The sequence below is a fragment of the Meriones unguiculatus genome, chromosome 2, assembly GCF_030254825.1.
Source record: "Meriones unguiculatus strain TT.TT164.6M chromosome 2, Bangor_MerUng_6.1, whole genome shotgun sequence".
Taxonomy (NCBI): Eukaryota; Metazoa; Chordata; class Mammalia; order Rodentia; family Muridae; genus Meriones; species Meriones unguiculatus.
This window is the reverse complement of record NC_083350.1, coordinates 51,489,335-51,507,501: the sequence shown is the minus strand read 5'-3', so window position 1 is coordinate 51,507,501 and position 18,167 is coordinate 51,489,335. Positions and strand designations below refer to the sequence as shown.

Sequence of the window (18,167 nt, the reverse complement as noted above, 5' to 3'; positions counted from 1 at the left end):
TCAGTAACAGCATAGGCTGTGGGGCAGGCAGCTCCCTACCCCACATCCTTTGACAGCAAGGTTGTTACTTACTGGAGATCGCCTCAGCCCTTAAGGAGTTAGTTGTTAAAGCTCTTCTGTTGGGATTCCTGCTCACAGAATTTCGTGAGGATTGGAATAGTCATCTTTGACACTTCCTGTCTTGCTCAGCCACGGGTCTAGCGATGGAGAGATTCAGACTTGCTGTTGTTCCAGGGACTCTGTGGAGCTGTGACATCAGCCCTCGGACTTCTGGCATTGGTTGCCTGAGTAAAGCTTTCTTCTTACCTAAGGGACGTTTAGGCAGAAGAGACTTCCTGTTTTTCTCAAGCTAAGCTGAATGCTGTGTCCCAGACCTCAAAGCTACCCCCATTTGGCCAAGGCAGCTAATTGGCTTGGCTATAAAGTAGGAGTCGGCAATTAAAAACAGCAGGGTAGAAGCAGGGGCATCAGATATGAGTTGACTCTCCAGCCTCATAGGCAAAAGGTTCATGCTACCTCGAGAACTGTATAAAAAGGGCTCAACAACAGGAGGTTTTTAGGAAATGTGGAATATTGGTATTCTGATCTACCAGGGTTCAAGTTAACATTTTCCTACTTTACAGTGGAACAAAGTTTACCCATATAATCATGTTTCCCCCCCCAGTATAATGTTCAATAAATTACAAGAGATTTTCAATACCTGCCTTCCCATGTGCCTCTTCCTTCCTTCCTTCTTTTCTTTCTTAATGCGATATCTTAAAAGATGACAGGGTCTTATCTTGCACAGACTGCCTTCAAATTTCCAGGTAGCTGAGGCTAGGCTTGAACATCTGATCTTCCTGCTTCTACTTCCCGAGTGCTAGTATTGTGGGCATGTGTCACCACACCTGGCTCTCAATACTTTCATTATATTATGTGCTTTTTGGTTGATTCTGCTCTACTAATGGTAAGTGTTCCAAGTACATTTAAAGTAGGCTGAGGTAGGCTATGGTGTTTACTCTAGTAACTTCATTTTTTATTTATGATGCTTTTGACTTATGATGGGTCTGTCAGGATGTAACTCTCTCATAAGTAGAGGGACACTGGTACTGATTTAGGCTTCATAGCCACATCTGTGCAACTGGTAGCATCCTCACATCTAAAGCAAGGGAGACAAATGGTTTGAGTCTGACCTTGGGCAGCAGGCAGCAGGAGTGATTGGTAGTTTTCTGAACTCTTAATTAGGTGGTTTAAGGGAGTGTTCGGCATGGTGGGAGAAAGGTTTGCTTTACCTGAATGTACTCATTAGTGAGTAAATGCTTTGTTTATTCAGAGATGCCTATCATTAATTCCCCGGTGACTTGTGCTTAAGAATTGTTAGCTAGTCCCAAGAGCATTGGCCAGAAAATATATCACATTTGAAAACTGTCTAGGCATGCCCAGTGGCAAGAGAAAGGCAGGGATAGTGAACAGTTGAGCAGAAATATCCAGGGAGAGGAGAATGTCTTAGACTTTTTTCCACATTCATTTCTGCATCAGGACTGAAGGCAGGAGCAGTTGGGGAGATGTGTGAGCAGCAGACATTTGTAGGAACATGTCCATCTCAAGTCTTCATTAAGTCTAATCCTTGATGCTTACCTGGTGCCCACAGTCACCTCCTGGACACCCTAGCTGTTCTGAGATGTCCTTTACGTGGCCTTTCCAGCAAAGCCCACTGTCAGGCCAATGGCAGGTCCCAGTCATTGCTGATTCTTGAGGTACTGTTCTGGATGATCCTCAGTGTCTGACAGTGGCCACAAAACTATTGGGACAAAGTTTTTTTCAAGTGGAAAAGAGAAACTTTTAAGTGTTTTTGTCACTTCATTTGTGTTCCACAAATATAGTTTTGGTCCCATCTCCATGCTTTCCTTGCTGGTTTTTAAAAAACACTTTTTATTTTTAAATTTTTTATGTGATGGGTGTTTTGCCTGTATGTGCCCATGGAGTTCAGAGGAGAATTGGAACTCCTAGAACTGGAGTTAAAGATTGTTGTGAGCTACTTTATGAGTTCTGGATTCTTTTAATCTAGGCCCTCTGGAAGAACAGCCAGTGCTCTTAACTACTGAGGCATCGCTCCAGCCCCCTAGCACTTCCTTTAAAGTGACTCTGAAGTGACTAAGTAACATTTTTGTTTTAACTATTTTGTGTAGGCCTTGACACTCCTCAGCTTTTCACCCTACAATAGCCACAACCACCTTGGCTTTGGGACTATCCATGTCTCTATGGTCCAGACATTAACCAAAATAATTAATGTTTGTGCAAGCTAAGACAGAAAGCTAAAATGACTGGAAGAAGTATAAATCAAAAGTAATTGTTGTTTATTGTTTGGAAAACATTGTAAGCTCTGCAAAAAAGACAAACAAAATGTTGTACCTTTGAGTTACAAAGTTTCTCTGTGTAGGCTTGGCTATCCTGGAACTCATTCTGTGGACCAGACTGGCCTTGAACTCACAGATGACCTACCTCTGGAATTAAAGGTTTTCCACCATCACCACCCAGCTTTCATCTTACTCTTTTTGTTGTTGTTGTTTTTGTTTTTCCAGAGCCCTGGATGTTCTGACTTGCTTTGTAGACCAAGTTGTCCCTGAACTCACAGAGATCTGTCTGTCTTTGCCTCCCTCCCTTATTGCACTTTTTAAAACTTGAAAATTTTGACCCCAGGACACTCACATGGTAGAGAGAACTGACCCCCACAAATTATCCTCTGACTTCTATATGTGTGCCATATGATACATGGGTCCTGGAGTGTGCACACACACAATAAATAAATGTAATAAAAATTTTTAACTTGAAATTTTATTTACAAGGGAAACTATCACTGCCTTTAAGTTGAAATCTACTGTATCCACTGTCACAAATAGAAACGTAATATTATAAGCTAAAATTGTTCATGTTTTCTAAATCATAGTGCAAGCGTGTTCACCCAATGCGCTGACTCACCCCTGGTGAATTTTCCAGTGGCAGTAGGTGGGGGCAGCAAGGCTGGTTTGGGTAGGCAGGCCTTCAGTGGTGGATCCTCAAACCCTGTCCTAAAACTTGCACTACAGTCTGATACTTAAGAAAGCCACAGAAAAGAATCTAGTTGCTGAGAGTAAGTAGCTTAGGTATGGTAACACACACCTGCAAACCTACCACTCAGGAAGCTGAGTTAAAAGGATTGCAAGTTCAAGGCCAGACTAGGCTACAAAGTAAGACTCTGTCTCAAAAAAAAAAAAAAAAAGAAAAAAAAGAAAAAGAAAAGAAAAGAAGTTTAATATAGAAAACTGCCTATTATTATTATTATTAATTATTATTATTATTATTTTGACCGTTGTGTTTTGGTGTGGTTTGCCAAAAGGATGCCTGGGAGGTAGAGAAGCTGCTCACTGTGTTCAATCCTAGACCTGATGTCAGCTTTCCCACAAAGCCCAATCTAATACTCTCGTTTTGTTGATGCTGTGATGCAGTTGTCTTTTCTGTGCAAGTGTGCCCCTGGACAATGCAGGTTTGATTTGTTACTAGTTCCTAGTCCTGTCAGCGCCGCTAACTGAATCCTGTCTTTTTTGCCTGTAGAGTGTTCTTTGTGGGTGTTTATAGTGACGGAAAGTTTAGCATTTGTTTCTTCTGGTCTTTATTATCCATAAGCTTATACCTTTAAAAATGTTAGGAGAACAGAAGAAGGGATGGGAGAGTGCTGCTGGGGTGGTAGGCATCCGTGGAACTGCAGGTGGGAACTGAAATTTACTGTTGTCTATTAGGAGCTGCCTGCTGCGTTGACAGAGCTGTGGCTAGAAAAGTGGCTTTCATGGTGGAGCAAAGAGGACCGTTTGGGTGTTCATCAGGAGTGCTTAGTTAAATTGCCAGCACATTGAGCTGTAGGGGCCTTTTACTGAGCCATCAAGATGTCAACTTTCCCACAAAGCCTAATCTAATTCTCTGGGAAGCTGGTGGAACCTGCCTTTCAGGGGCTGTGCTGGTAGGGGACCTGACCTGGGAAGTGGCTTTCTCAGGCTTGTTGGGAGAGATGGCCCTGTCCCTTTATAATGTGTCCTCTCAACTTGGCAGGGGGCAGAGTTCTTCCCTTCTCTCTGGCTTTCTATGCTGTAACCTCTCCTTTCATTTCCCTAACTCACTTTCTGTGTTAACAGCCTTCTTCCCCCTTTCCCTTCCCTTCTGTTCACTACTGCCCCCTCTTTTGATCCTTTCTCTTGCTGGGCCTCATTTTCTCTTCGTTTTCACTTTGAAGGCTAACTTGTTTGAAGTTCCAGAGTTACAGAGCTGTCCTGTGACTGGATGTTATTCAGAGGCCCATCCTTTTCTACTGAGGAGCAGCCAGGCTTTTAGATTGCAGCAGTGACGGGCCAGTGATCCAAGCCTGAGCTGAGTGGCCAGTTAGGCCTAGTATGAAGCGGCTGTGTTTGCCAGCAGTTCTTAATCAGGCAAGGGCCTGTGCTGTTCCCATAGAGACTGCCTTTGGAAGCTCAAGGCACAGGGAGTTTGCATTCAGACAACTTGTGGGGTTTTGCCACAGGACCAAACACAGTGAATGCTGGAACAGGCCAGTGATGAGGCTGTCTGGGAACCTACTAGTGTGATTATGGGTCCTGCCTTGGAGTCAGGTGTTCCCAGATGGTTTCTGGAACAAATTCTGTTTTCCCTGACTTTGGAAGCATATAGAAGCATCCGTTCCTTCTCAATACATTAAGAAATGAATGGTTCCCCCGCCCCCAAAAATAAAAATAAAAAATAAAAAGCCATGTGACTTTTAGTCAAGGATAACCAGCAGAGATTTGAACCTTTACTGTTAAATATGCCATAGAGGCTGGGCATGGTGGCACGCGCCTTAATCCCAGCACTCCGGAGGCAGAGGCAGGCAGAGCTCTGTGAGCTGAAAACCAGTCTGGTCTACAAAGTGAATTCCAGGACAGCCAGGCCACATAGTGGGTCCCTGTCCCAAAAAACAAAAGCAAACCAAACCAAACCAAAAGACAAGCTTGGTCTATATAGACCAACTGGGACTACAGAGTGAGACCTTGCCTCAAAAAAGGATAGCATAAGTATACAATGTACTCAATAATTGTATTCATTAATATAACCATTTATTGTGGTCTAATTTTATTTTTGTTTTGAGACAGGGTAGCCTGGGTGACTTTGAACTTACTGTGTAATCCAGGATGGTGTAATCTTATTGTCTAGGCCTCCCAAGTGCTAGGATTATAGTCCATGCCAATAGAATTTAATTTTATTGTTTGTTTGTTTGTTTTTTCCAGACTGGGTTGCGCTGTATAGCCTTGGCTGTCCTGGACTCAATGTGTAGATCAGGCTGGCCTCGAACTCATAGAGATCCACCTCCCTCTGCCTCCTCAAGTGCTGGGATTACAGGCATGTGCCACCACGCCCAGTTTAGAATTTAATTTTTATTCACTTATTGATTGATTACTTGATTGAGTGAAGACCTCACTGTGTTTTGCTGGCTGGCCTGGAATTTAAATTTACTCTGTAGACCAGGCTGGCTTCAAACTCAGAGATCCGCTTGCTTCTTCCTCCCAAATACTGGGACTAATGTCTGGCTTAAAACTTTTAAAATCCAAATAGCTAAGTGAATGCATGATATTGCACATTGCTGCTTTGCTTTGTTGCTGCTGCTGGGGCTGTTTAACCACATTGGTCCATGTATTTCTGTCCCATTGTCTTGAAAGGTCTCAGGGAGCAATGTTGGTTCTATCTATGGTTTCGGAGCTATTTTGCCTTCACATAATGATGTACTTCTGGGATACTATATATCATTTATATGTGTTATGTACCTGTTATGAATATACAATAATAAACCTGTGCATATGTACATAAAATTTTAGATTAGCCCGCTGTAGTGCCACATACCTTTAATCCCAGCCCTGGGAGGCAGAGAGGCAGGCAGATCTCTGTGAGTTCGAGGCCAGCTTGGTCTACAGAGTGAATTCCAGGACAGCGAATTCTCAGCTACACACCGAGAAACCCTGTCTTGAAAACAAAAACAAAAATGAAATAAAGTTTTAGATTTTTTTTTTTTAGCCTGCTGGTGCAGTATATATCTTTAAGATGAAACCACTAGAGGTAGAACTGCCAGTTCAAAAGATAAAATGTTCATTAATTCATTTGAGGTATAATTTTAAATACAAGCTGGGCATGGTGACAAACACTTGCAATCCCAGCACTTGGGAGGTTGAGGCAGGAGGAGCTCGTGTTTCAGACCAACATGAGCTACATGTTGAATGCCTTTGCTCTTGTGAGTTTGGGGTTGAATATGAGACATTTCCCCCAGCTATTCACTGTTTTGTTCTGACTTCCTCACTGAGGGTTGTTCTGGTTGTACCACATTTTCAGTGACATTCTATAGCTCTGAAATACAGCCCCCAGACTTCCAGAGACCAATCTGAGTAGCTGGACTGCTTACCACAGTACCTTTGAAATTAGAAAACTTCCAGATTTCCTTCCTGATGCAATAATAGACTAATGGAGAAGACTGGTAAAGTAAAAAATAACGTTAGAACTCTTCTCCAGAGCCTGGTCCTGGCGTTCGTTTAATCGGTATTTCATAATGTGGTTGAATAAGTAAGTGATTGGGTTGGCTGGTGGTACCTGGCAAGCAGATGTGAAGAAAGTTCTAAGATCCCTTTTCAAAACTATTCAAAAAAGCACCCTGAGCAACTGTCTCACCTTTAGCCGCATTCCGTACAGCAGGCGCCTGACATAGTGATCCCATCCGTTTCTGAAATGTACTCTTTTCCTTTGATGTTCCTCAGGTTGTTGCCTCTGACTAATGTGTGAAATTGGAGAAATTTGTCTGTGTCTGCTTAGCTCTTGAATGATCATCACCTCCTCTTAGAAACCGAACTTCCTGTCTACTTGTCTGCTTTTGTGCACATAGTACTCTGTGTTCCCCAGCTTATAGGTTGGTCTGTAGTTGCTGCTGTCTGTCTTTGTCATCTAAACAGGAACTGGCTCTTGCTTACATCATCTCAGTAGTGCCTGGAACCACTAGTTAGTTGAGTTGCAGTTGATGTCCGGGACATTTTCATGGACTGAGTAAATGATGTGTGTGAGTAGTATAAGGTGACAGCCAAAGTTACAATTAAGTGGAACATTTAATTTAGTGAAAACTGTAAATCAGGAAGATAGATGATTGTACAGAACCAATAATTCTAGAGCCTTTTTTTTTTTAAGCTCAGCGATCTACACTCAAAATTGAGTTGAGGGGTCTAGAATATATATATATTAAAAAAAATCTATTTACAAGGTCCTGTACAAGGGCGGCTCAAAGAGATGGATGCCTTTAAGTTAACATCTGTTCTCATGTTTTGTTTTAACTTGAAAGACAGTTATATAAGTTGCCATGAAAGATACTGAGGCTGGAAGTCTCCTGCCTTCAGGCTTCGATAAGAGGAATCAAAGTGGGAAGTGTGAATGTAATTGAAAGAAATTGTATTTAACCCTGACTTAGCATCTTCCCAGTTATGACAAAAAGAGTCACAGCTATAAAAGCTACAGCAAAAAAAAAAAAAGCAGCAAAGAGGAGACACAGAGTAGGTAGTTAATAAGGCGAAGATTGGAAATAGGAAGAAAAATTGGCTTCTCAGAAGTGGCTGTGAGTCTTAAGAGGCGAAGCAGTCATTAAAAAGGATCGAACAGCATGAACACATCAGAAAGCATTACGACTTCATTTTCCCAAGCTTACTTAAAAATGTCAGCCACCTTTAGTATAAATAATAATAAAAAATTGCCTGTGATTTCAGCATCCAAGCAAACCTTTGTAGGCTTTTTTTCCTTATAGTTAAGTATTATCTGTTTGCTTTACAATGTAGAATATGACTTACTGCTCAACTCAGTGAATTTGTTTTTTTATGCAAACATGACCCGCCTCGAGATACAGATGATTTCTGTCTCCTGAAAGCTCCCTCTGTGTCTCAGAGAGTCCTGAGTCTTGGTTGCTCTTGCTCCCCAGGTGAACAGAATCATAGAACACCAGGGGTGGTGCTGGATTCTAGCTGACTTTGCTCCCCTGTCTCTGGGATCCACCTGTGCTGTCGCAGTAATAGTTCTATACTTATTACCGCTAGCGTGTTGTTGTTTGGCCCACATACCGTAATTTAATCTGTTGTGATTGGATAGTTTCCAGTTTGGAACGATTATAATTAAAAGCTACTCTGGTGGTCTGTCTTTTGCACATCTTCCCGTCAGCATGTAGGAGCATGCCGAATACACTTTTGACCAACAACTACACCACAGTTGTCCCGTTTAAACTGCTCAGTGGTGATACAGTAGAAACTGTAGTTTGTAAAAAGATACTCTGTAGTGTTTGCCCAGGAAAAGCGTCCATGACACAGTTCCTCAGAATTCATACAGAAGTTAAAGCAAAGCATGGCACTGTAGCCTCACCGACTTCTCAGAAATGTCCCTGTAGTTACGTGAGGCGTAACTGGTTACCAGGAAGGAGAATTGCTGAGTCATAAGATAAATTGAACACATGACATGCGTTTCCTGATGGTGTGATGCTTTTTTTATTTATAGTTCTATGATGTGTTGTGTTATTTTAAGTCACTCAACTGTGTAAATTTGTTTTAGGACTTGTCATTCAATTTAAATTTTTTAAAGTTTAATTTAGGGACTGACAAGATGGCTGAGCAGGCACAGGTACCTACCTGCCAAGTTTAATTCCTGGGACCCACATGGTAGAAGGAGATAACTGACTTCCAAAAGTTGTCCTCTCGCCTTTATACAAGAGTCATGGCACACTCATTCTCACAGGACACACACACATAAATAAGCATAATAAATTTGGGTAATTGCAATAAAAATTGAATTTTATTTATCTGTGTGTGTGTGTGTGTGTGTGCGTGTGCATGTGTGTAATACATTTAGAGGTCATATGCTTGCATGGCAATTTATAACTGAGCTGTCTTCAGCCCAGGACTGTTCTGTTAAATTATATTGATCTCTTTATTCGTGTTTAACGAAATGTAAGATTGTGAAAACTATATAGCTTTCAATTTTTTCTTTGTGTTTGTACATATGTGTGTGATAAACATGTGTGCATTTACATGGGCAAGTCAGAGGTTGATGTCTTTTTCTAGTCGCCATCTTTTGCATTATTTATTTATTTTTTATTCTTTGATAGTTTCATACATACATACACACACACACACACACACACACATACACACACTGAATAGTCCTTTTCACCTCCTGCTACCCTGTTTCATATTCCCCTCTTCTTCCTTTCCATCTTATTTTTCAGACAGGGTCTCATTCATCTAGGAACTCAGCATTTTGGCTAGACTAGCAGGCCAGGCAGCCCCCTTGTTTTGTCTCCTCTTCCTCAGCATTGTGACTATAAACCCATGGCTACCGTGCTTAGCTTTTTCCGTGGGTTCTGGGATTGAACTCAGGTCCTGTGCATTCCAGGTAAGCTCTTTATCAACTGAGCTCTCTCTGCAGCTCCTAATTTTTCCTGCACAGCATTTCATTTTACTTTAAAAGCATAGAACTAATACCCGAGGGTGTGGATTAATGATACAGCACTTGCCTAGCATGTGTGAGGCCATGGCTTCAGTCTTCAGCACTAGACCCTATACGTGTATATACAGAAATGAAAACAGAACCCACCCATAGACAAGCTAATTATCTAGATATACTGTGATAACTTTTTTCTTCTTTAGGTATGTAGGTTGTAATTTTTTTCCCCTGCTTTATTTAGTATCAGATGGAGGTCAGAGAACAACGTGTGAGAGTTGGTGTTCTCTTTCCAGGTGCAGCTTCCAAGGATTAAATTCTGGTCATCAGGCCTGGAAGGAAGCACTCTTACCTTCTGAGCTATCTTGCTGGCCCCTTTTTGGTCTTACCCTCCAGTTTTTATTCATTTACATATGAAACAAAAAGTCAAGTCATCTGTGTGTGGTCTTACTGTAGTTAGCTGGAGAAGTCATTTCTCTGTTGTCCTCACCTGTATCAATATCTGACTTTTTATTTTTTTATTTTTATTTTTTATTTTTTTTGTTTTTCAAGACAGGGTTTCTCTGTGTAGCCTTAGAGATCCACCTGCCTCTGCCTCCCAAGTGCTGGGATTAAAGGTGCCACCACCACCCAGCTAGTATCTGATTTTTTTTTTTTTTTCCTGAGACAATGTTTCTCTGTGTAGCCCTGGCTGTTCTGAAACTCACTCTATAGAGCAGCCTGGCCTGGAACTCAGAGATACCCTGGCTCTGGTAAAGCTGCCACCACCTAGCCAGTATCTGATTTTTTTCCACTGAGACTGTTCTGTTTTTCTGGAGGAAATATATTCACCATACTGCCCACAGGAGTGGTGCCAGCAGCTGCCAGGTAGATTGGAACAGTGATATTTTTCAAGGTTATTATATTTTTATTTCTTGACTATTATGATGAGGCCTTATAGTATCTTATCTCTGAGACTTTCACAAATAGTTTCTGCCCTTTTTGTTGTACTAGGGAATGACTGTAATCTTGTGACTGTGTTGTTTGAGTCTTGACCAAGATCTTGGGAGAACAGTGGGCAGTTTAGTCTATTAATGGATCGTGGTTTTTGCACCCTTTCAGCTCTTCCCTTTGAAGCTCTTGTTTGTCTTTAATAGTTCATGCTGTTTACATTTAACCTTAGTAATAAAAATTTATTTATTTATTTATTTATTTAAAAATAAATAATGAAGTGGCCATATGAGAGTTAATGAGATTGATATCTATGTTCACCAGCTTTCTGCTATGGGAGAAGAAACAAAATGCACAAGTGGTCAGTGTTTCCCCATGTCTACATTCAGGTCATGCTTGTAGTATCAGTCACTGTGAGGAAAGGTGTAAATGTTTTTATTTCCTCAGCTGAGGGGATGAGATGAGAGCCCTACGCAAGCTTTACATACCCAATGGCTTGGGCTACACGCAGAGCATTTCTAAAGCCTCTAGCCTCCATATAATCTAATCTTCTACAAGCTCGGACCTTGAAGGTTTCAGCTTCCAGTCTTCATCTGCTAACCTAGGCCTAGAATGTTTTCAGTCTTTGAGCCTTACTGCTGAATAAACTCACCTTTTCTAGTTCTTTCTGAACTCTTGACTGGCTGGTTCAACTCAGCTGATCTGGCTCAAATTCCTCTCCATGCTGACTGATGCAAACTGGCTTTTCTCTGTTTCTCACTGAATTATTTTGCTTGGAAAAACTGTCTCTGAACTCCACGAACTGAACTGCACCAACTGTACTGTACTCATATTCACGAACCTTGTTGTCTCCATGAACTCTCCCTTACTCATGGACACTCCCTACCCCCCACACCTATTGTGAGAGTTGGGCATATCCTGTCTCTGACTCATTCTGTCAAATCTTTCTCTGATTCGTCACTTTGTCCCTCAATTAGAAGTTACTGTTTAGAATTAAAGGTGTGTACTAAAGGTGTCTGTATTCCAGCCAGAGGGATTAAGAGTATCTTTTCCACCAGGTACAGTGGCTACACCTGTGATAGCAGCATTTGGGGAACTCTGAGTTGGGGTCAGCCTGATCTACAAAGCGAGTCCAAGACAGCCAAGCTACACAGCTACCCTGTCTCAAAAAAACAAACGAAGTATCTATTCCTGCCAGAGGGATTAAAGGTATAAAGGTATAAAGGGTGTGTCTGTGTTACAGCTGGATCACACAGACCTAAGACTTTGGATGTGATCTCTTGCAGATTATCCCATGTTGCAGGATTAAAATTTCTCTACAGAAAGGATTCTTGATTAGGATGGGGTGTCATGTTGGCATATAACAGAGGCAGAGAATAGGAAAAATCAAGGATGTTTTTGTTGTTTGTTCTTGAGGTATGCTGGGTGTGTGCATTTGTGTGTGAAATGGGTGTGTGCATTTGTGTGTGAATGCTCATGTACACTTGCTGTGATGCGTGTGTAGAGGACATTCTTTGGTGCTGGTCCTCACCCTCCGCAGTGTTTAAAACAGGCTCCCTCTTCCATTGTTTGCTGCTGTGTACGATAGGACTGCAAACATTCATAAGTGCCGCCGAGCCTGGCTTTAAGTGGGTTCTAGAGATTCCAGCTCAGGCCCTCAAGTACAGTAGCAAGTACTTTACTCACTGAGCCGTCTCCTTAGCCCACTAGTTGTCCTGAGTCACTATCAGACTTTGGAAAAGTAAGTCTTTAAATGGAAGGCATAATGCAGATGAGGTAAAACAAAGTCTTGATTCTATATTAGTATCAATGTATTATTTCCTTCGAGGGGCTCTCCCTCTATCCCTACCTCCTCTGCTAGGTTTAAGCCATTACTCTAGCAGCCATTTTATTTGTCTTTCAACTATTTTCCCGAGAGAAGAATTTGAACCACACTGATATCTATTTCCCACTATGTTAGTCCACTTCCCAAATGTATGTTTAGTTGTATGTCATTGATTATTACTTGACTAGAAACTCGATAGAATCAGTTTAGGTTAGGCCGCTGTGCAGCCTTTGATTTATGATATGTTATAAAATCATCTGGAATGGCACCTTCTTTCTGATTTGCCTGTGGGAAGTGCGTGCTGTGTGTTAGGGCTGGCGGTCGCTGATTGGCTAGCAGCAGTTTTGTAGGCCACAGCTTTCACAGATCTTTGTGTGCCTGTGCTAACAGCAAGGGGAACTTGGACAAGCATGTTAGAACTTTCTACTGACTGAACCATGGCAGTCAGTCCCAGTGACAGGGATGGCATTCATGATCAGCTCTGTTCTGGGTTCCTAGAATCATTTGTGATGAAAAAGACCTTGATTGGTTCAGCAGATTGGAGCTGGGACAAGACAAACTTTTCTTGAAGGACATGAGCTATAGTAAGAACTCATGGTATCTAACTGGAAATCAGATACTTTTGGGGAGGAAGAATATGGACTATATAGATAACCAGAAAAATCTGTTACTTTAATCCAGAATCCCTTGGAAACCTTATGACTATTCTGGCCTTCATAAAATCACTTAAGAATTTATTGCTTACATATTCTAAAAAAGAATTAATAATGGGATTACTAAATTACAATGATTAGATTCTTTCCTCCTCTTTAATTGGGGTTAGAAGATAGTCAAATAGGTGAAATGTTAATCTAGTCTAGGAGACAGTTAACAGTGAAGCGGTGTGGTATCACAGGTCTCGTGATGTTTAAGTGACTCATGGAGAGTATACCTTGTTCCCCAGTTATGATTTGTTTGCTTTTAATCTGGACGTCTCTGTGCCAGGCAGTGCGGTGATTGCAGAGATGACGGAAGCAGTATGTCGGCCCTCAGAGCTTCCAGCCCAGTCAAGAGAGTACTTCACAGGCACGGGGCCAAGGAAGCATAGGCTCCCTCAGAGAAACAAACCACTGAGGACAGGAACTTGTGGACACAAGTGAGGGTTCCTCGGGAGTCTTTCAGAGAATCCTGGGAGAGTAGAAGCTTGGAGGAAGTTTTTGCTCAGCATCCTCAAAAGACAGCTCACTACTTAGAGCAGTGGGTCAACGAACAACCATATCCTCCCAAAGCCCAAGGCTGGGGGTGTATCTGGCCCCTGGTAGCAGTGCTGCCTCTTAGGAAACACCACTGCAGCCTATTTATTGGAGGGTTTTCTAGTATTGGACCAGCATCTACTGATCTGGTCAATAGTGATATTGTTCATGCACATTCATGGATGTTTCAGGGAATTTAAAAACAAAATATCAAGCCGGATGTGGTGGCGCATGCCTGTAATCCCAGCACTGGAGAGGCAGAGGCAGGTGTGTCTTTGAGTTCGAGACCAGCCTGGTTTACAGAGAGAGTTCAGTATGGTCAGGGCTCCACATAGAAATCCTGTCTTGAAAAACAAAACAGAACTTAATTGAGCACATTGACTGAGGAGACTACAGGCCCTAGGCAGGCTTCTAAGGACATGGTGGCGATTCAAAACTGACCTGATTAATTCCGTTGTCACAGCCTACTCTCCAGGATAGAAAGCAAGGAAAACAAGCAGATATGTAAGATAAGCCTTGTGGTTATGATGCTAATGAACCAAGGTGAACAAGGCTAGGTATTTTCCAGTCTTTGAGCACCTTTAAGGCATTTGGTAAATGATCTCATCGGTTGGAAATTTTTTCTAATGATTTGCATATGCAAATAATTTTTATTCTCTTTGCCTCTTAGGTGCATTGCCAGATTCCTGATGAACCCAGAGAACCCTCCACCATATCCGGGCCATGGCCCAACAGCCCCATACCCACCTTATCCACAACAACCGATGGGGCCTATGGGAGCCCCACCTCCTCAGGGGTACCCCTACCCACCTCCTCAGGGGTACCCTTATCAAGGTTACCCACAGTACGGCTGGCAGGGTGGACCTCAGGAGCCTCCTAAGACCACAGGTGAGTGTCTGTGCATATGTGAACAGGCATGTCCGCAGTGTCACTGCCAAAGGGTGTCTGCATGCTTTCTTGGCAAAGAAGAAATTCTGACCTTTTCGATTTGATTGATGTCTGATGCTGATGGCTCAGAGTGGCTTCTCACTCAAGAGGCCCAAGTCAGTCCTACCTCCTTCTTCATGCCCCTTGTGCCCTCTGTGGGGATGACTTACTGGCCGACCCGTGCTCTAGCAGCTACCTCCTAGAGCACTAGTACCAATTGGTGTCTTTCTCTTGCAACTGCTTTTGTTTTGTTTCAGCCTCCCAGAGTTATTTTACTTGTCAGCTTGTTGGACTGCAAGTCATCCTCATGCCTTGCTGCTGGGATTGGTTTTCTTACTGTCTTTGTAACTCTGTTTGCTACTTGAGATTGCAGTCGTTTTCTGGGTCCGTGTGCTAGAACAGTGCTGCTCGAGGCAGTTCATGTGTTAAAGAGTGAACTGTTACGACTGTGAGAACTAAAGAAAGTGAGAGCAATTTTTTTTTTTTAAAAAAAAAAGCAACTTGACCCTGGCAGTCAAGATGTAAACACTCTTTACCAAACTGTCAGTCATGAAGGATCAAAAATAAAACATGGGGAGAAGCATTGTGCTACATACATACATGTCTTGACTTTTTTATAATCCGTTGGTTTATAGAATAGTTGTTTCAGCTTCTAAAAATAGTTTATTTTACCAAGTGCTTATTATATACCACATGATTTCCTAAAAGCTTTATGTAGATCAGCATTTAATCCTTGCAACAATCCCATGAGCAAAACTAGGGCCTTGTGTATGCTAGACAAGTGTTCTGTCCTCCTGCCCATAATATTTCATGGTGAGTCTACATACACACCTCCTCAAGGTGTACAGGATTTTGCACTTTATTGGACTATGTGCCAATGTAAAAAGAAACTACAGCTTACTAGACAGCCCAGCCTGTGGTCTGTCTAGTAGATTCTGCCCAAATTGAAATTCACCAATGCTCACCTGGTGTTTCATTCTTCACGCAGAACACTCACGGTCCTTGTTGCCATTTCCAGGCTTACTCTCTCGCGTACATTTGATGAGTTTAGAATTTTATTCAGTTTGTCTAAAACAAGTATGTCTCAGGTTTGGTGGGCTTTGTGCAGAAAACGTCAAATGTGTATTTGATTCTCTTTTTGTTGGTTTAATTAGTGTTCATGTCAGCTATTTTAAGAAAAGGTTTCTTTATTCTTAAAGTTAAAAGGCTCTGTTAGTTTAGTGTTACGAATCATAATTCACAAATGCAGTCGAAAGGTATTTAACATCCTTTCCTGCAATTGTGAATCATTAACTAACTGCCAGAGAGAGCAGACAGTGCCCGCTGATCAGCTGCCTTTCTTGCTTAGGGCCCATCGCCTGTGCTTAGAATTCTCGGGGTGAGTTCATTGTAGAATGAACTCACTGTCGGGGGACTGTTCACTGTCATTCTTGGTGTTGTTTCTGGGATCTCCAGTCAGAATCATGTGCTGTCCTGTTCCGTATCTGAGCTTTGTATGGAAATTTAAGCTTTTCTCTCCAGTTAGATTCTGTTTCTGCTCTGTTTCTACTGAAGTTCAAGGGTACACCAAAGTTCCTTTTGTTAATAGCTGCTCAGGTGGAAATGGTTCCTTCTTCAAAGGAAGAAGAAGGAGTCGAATTTTTTTTTTTTTTTTTTTGGTTTTGGTTTTTCAAGACGGCGTTTCTCCATGTAGCCCTGGCTGGCCTTGAACTCACAGAGGTCTTCCTACCTCTGCCTTCCAAGTTCTGGGATTAAAGACCGGCGTTACCACCGCCCAGATCCTTTAGCCATTCTTAACTGACTTTTGGAAATTAGTAAAGGGTTAATTAACATGCATGTGATACATGGGTGGGCAAGTGGTTAATCCAAGAACTTTCTTTGCTCATGTAGTTATGATACACGGTTCAGTTTTCAGGCCTTGTAGTCAAGGGCCTGCAAGATGGCTTAGTGGGCAAAGGCGCTTGCTGCCAAACCTGGCAACCTGTTTGCTATCCCAGAACCCACTCCTCCAGGCTGTTCTTTGATCCTCCTCATGTACTTGAACTGTGGCATGAGCGTGCGTAAGCATAAACACACACAAGCAAGCAAATAAATAAAAATTTAGGAAGAAATTGTAGCCCAAACTAAAAACAAACAAACAAAACCCAAGTAAACAAAAACCCCTCCGTCTGTCTCAGAAAACCAGCTTATTGGAAATCACGAAAGGAGACGCACCTGTGGGAATAAGGCTTCCCCAAAGCCTGCGCCTGCAACTTAGTTTAGGCTCTCGTGTGGTTTTTCCAAACTATCACAAGTATTTCTTGTGTTTTGTGCTCACTTTCAGCCGCATGCAATACTGACAGAAGCCCTGACAGCCCCGTGCTACAGAGGTGAACTCTGAGGCTTATTGAGATCGCGTTTCAGCTATTTATTGTCTAACAGTACACCTCAAAGTTCAACAAACAATGGTTTTGTTATTATTATTCTGTGAGTTGGCAGGGAGATTCTTTTGCTTGGTAGCATCTCTTGTATGGGGTCACTTGTGTGATTGAACTCAGCTGTTAGCCTGGCTGTGGTCTCACTTTCATGAAAGAGTGTTGGTTTGCCCGCATGAACCTCTCTGTACACATCTCCTTTCATTGGTTAGACTAGCCTCCCAGTCTTGGAAGTAGGCATATTTTGCTGTTCCTGTCTCTTTCATGAATTAAATAGATTCACATCCAAGACTACCAGATTTCTCAGCCAGTAACTACATTAGCTTAAACAACCCTCCACTGAGGGGCTGGAAAGCTCGGCAATTTAGAGCACTCGCTGCTCTTCTAGAGGACCCAGGTTCCATTCCCAGCAGTCACGAGGCAGCTCATGACCATCTGTAATTCCAGCTCCTGCAATGTGACACCCTCTTCTGTCCTCTGCAGACCCCAGGCATGCATGTGGTACATAGGCATTTGGACTAGGCCTGTTGCTAATCTTTCTCATGCTACTCTTTCACACTCACCCCTCATTCTCGCTCAGCCCCACCCTGCCCTGCACATCTCTGGAAAGCAAAATAAAATATCTGCATGAAACTTGTTGTCACGTAAGCCTCATCTCCAGTAGAACTTACTCCTCTGTGTCCTTCACCTGTACACTCATGGACTCAAAGTACCCCCTCTTCCCAGATTCATTTAGTTTTCACCTTATGTGCAGTGCTCAAATTCAAGTAGCCTTGCTTTTACTATAGTAATTTAGGCTTTCACTATTTGTCTTAGTCAAGACTTGTAATCAATGAGCAGCAGAGGACTACCAGCTACCTCATAAGAGGCGATGATTCGAATAGAAAAAAAGGCTGGGAGCAGAAGCTGCAGGCAGCAGAAACCCTCCTACAGCATAGAGGGAAGGAAACCTGGCATATGTTTAAGACACATGGAGAGGTAAATAAGGGCAGGGATGCTGAACAAAAAGAAGCACAAGACAAACAGCCACGAATATGAAAGATCCCAGCAGAAGATGAAGTATGAGCCAGATCCGGCAGCCAGATCTTGTCAGACCAGAATTTAAGGCTTTTGCTTCTAGTGGAAGATTGTATACATTTGTCCATCAGAGCAATTAGAGGTTATAATTTATAATTGTAGTTTTAGATAGGACTTTGCAGGAAAGGCTGATCCATCTCTTCTCCACAAGCTACCTACTAGGGTTGTGACACAGATCATAACAGTGTGTGTGGTCCCTGCCACCCCCTGCCTGTTTTTTGAGACAGGGTTTCATGTGGTCCAGGCTGGCCTTAAACTTACTTGGTAGCTGAGGAT

General features: G+C 42.4%; 1 protein-coding gene across 2 annotated transcripts in view; it reads left to right on the top strand.

Moving 5' to 3' along the window:
- The window catches only part of Cystm1 (cysteine rich transmembrane module containing 1), a 55,768-nt gene that overhangs the window by 3,324 nt on the left and 34,277 nt on the right, over positions 1 to 18,167 (top strand). For both annotated transcript variants that reach the window (XM_060377426.1, XM_060377425.1), the window contains exon 2: positions 14,144 to 14,361. In XM_060377426.1, the coding sequence (XP_060233409.1) occupies positions 14,163 to 14,361 (199 nt within the window). In that variant the 5' untranslated portion in view covers positions 14,144 to 14,162. The remainder of the gene's footprint in view (positions 1 to 14,143; positions 14,362 to 18,167) is intronic.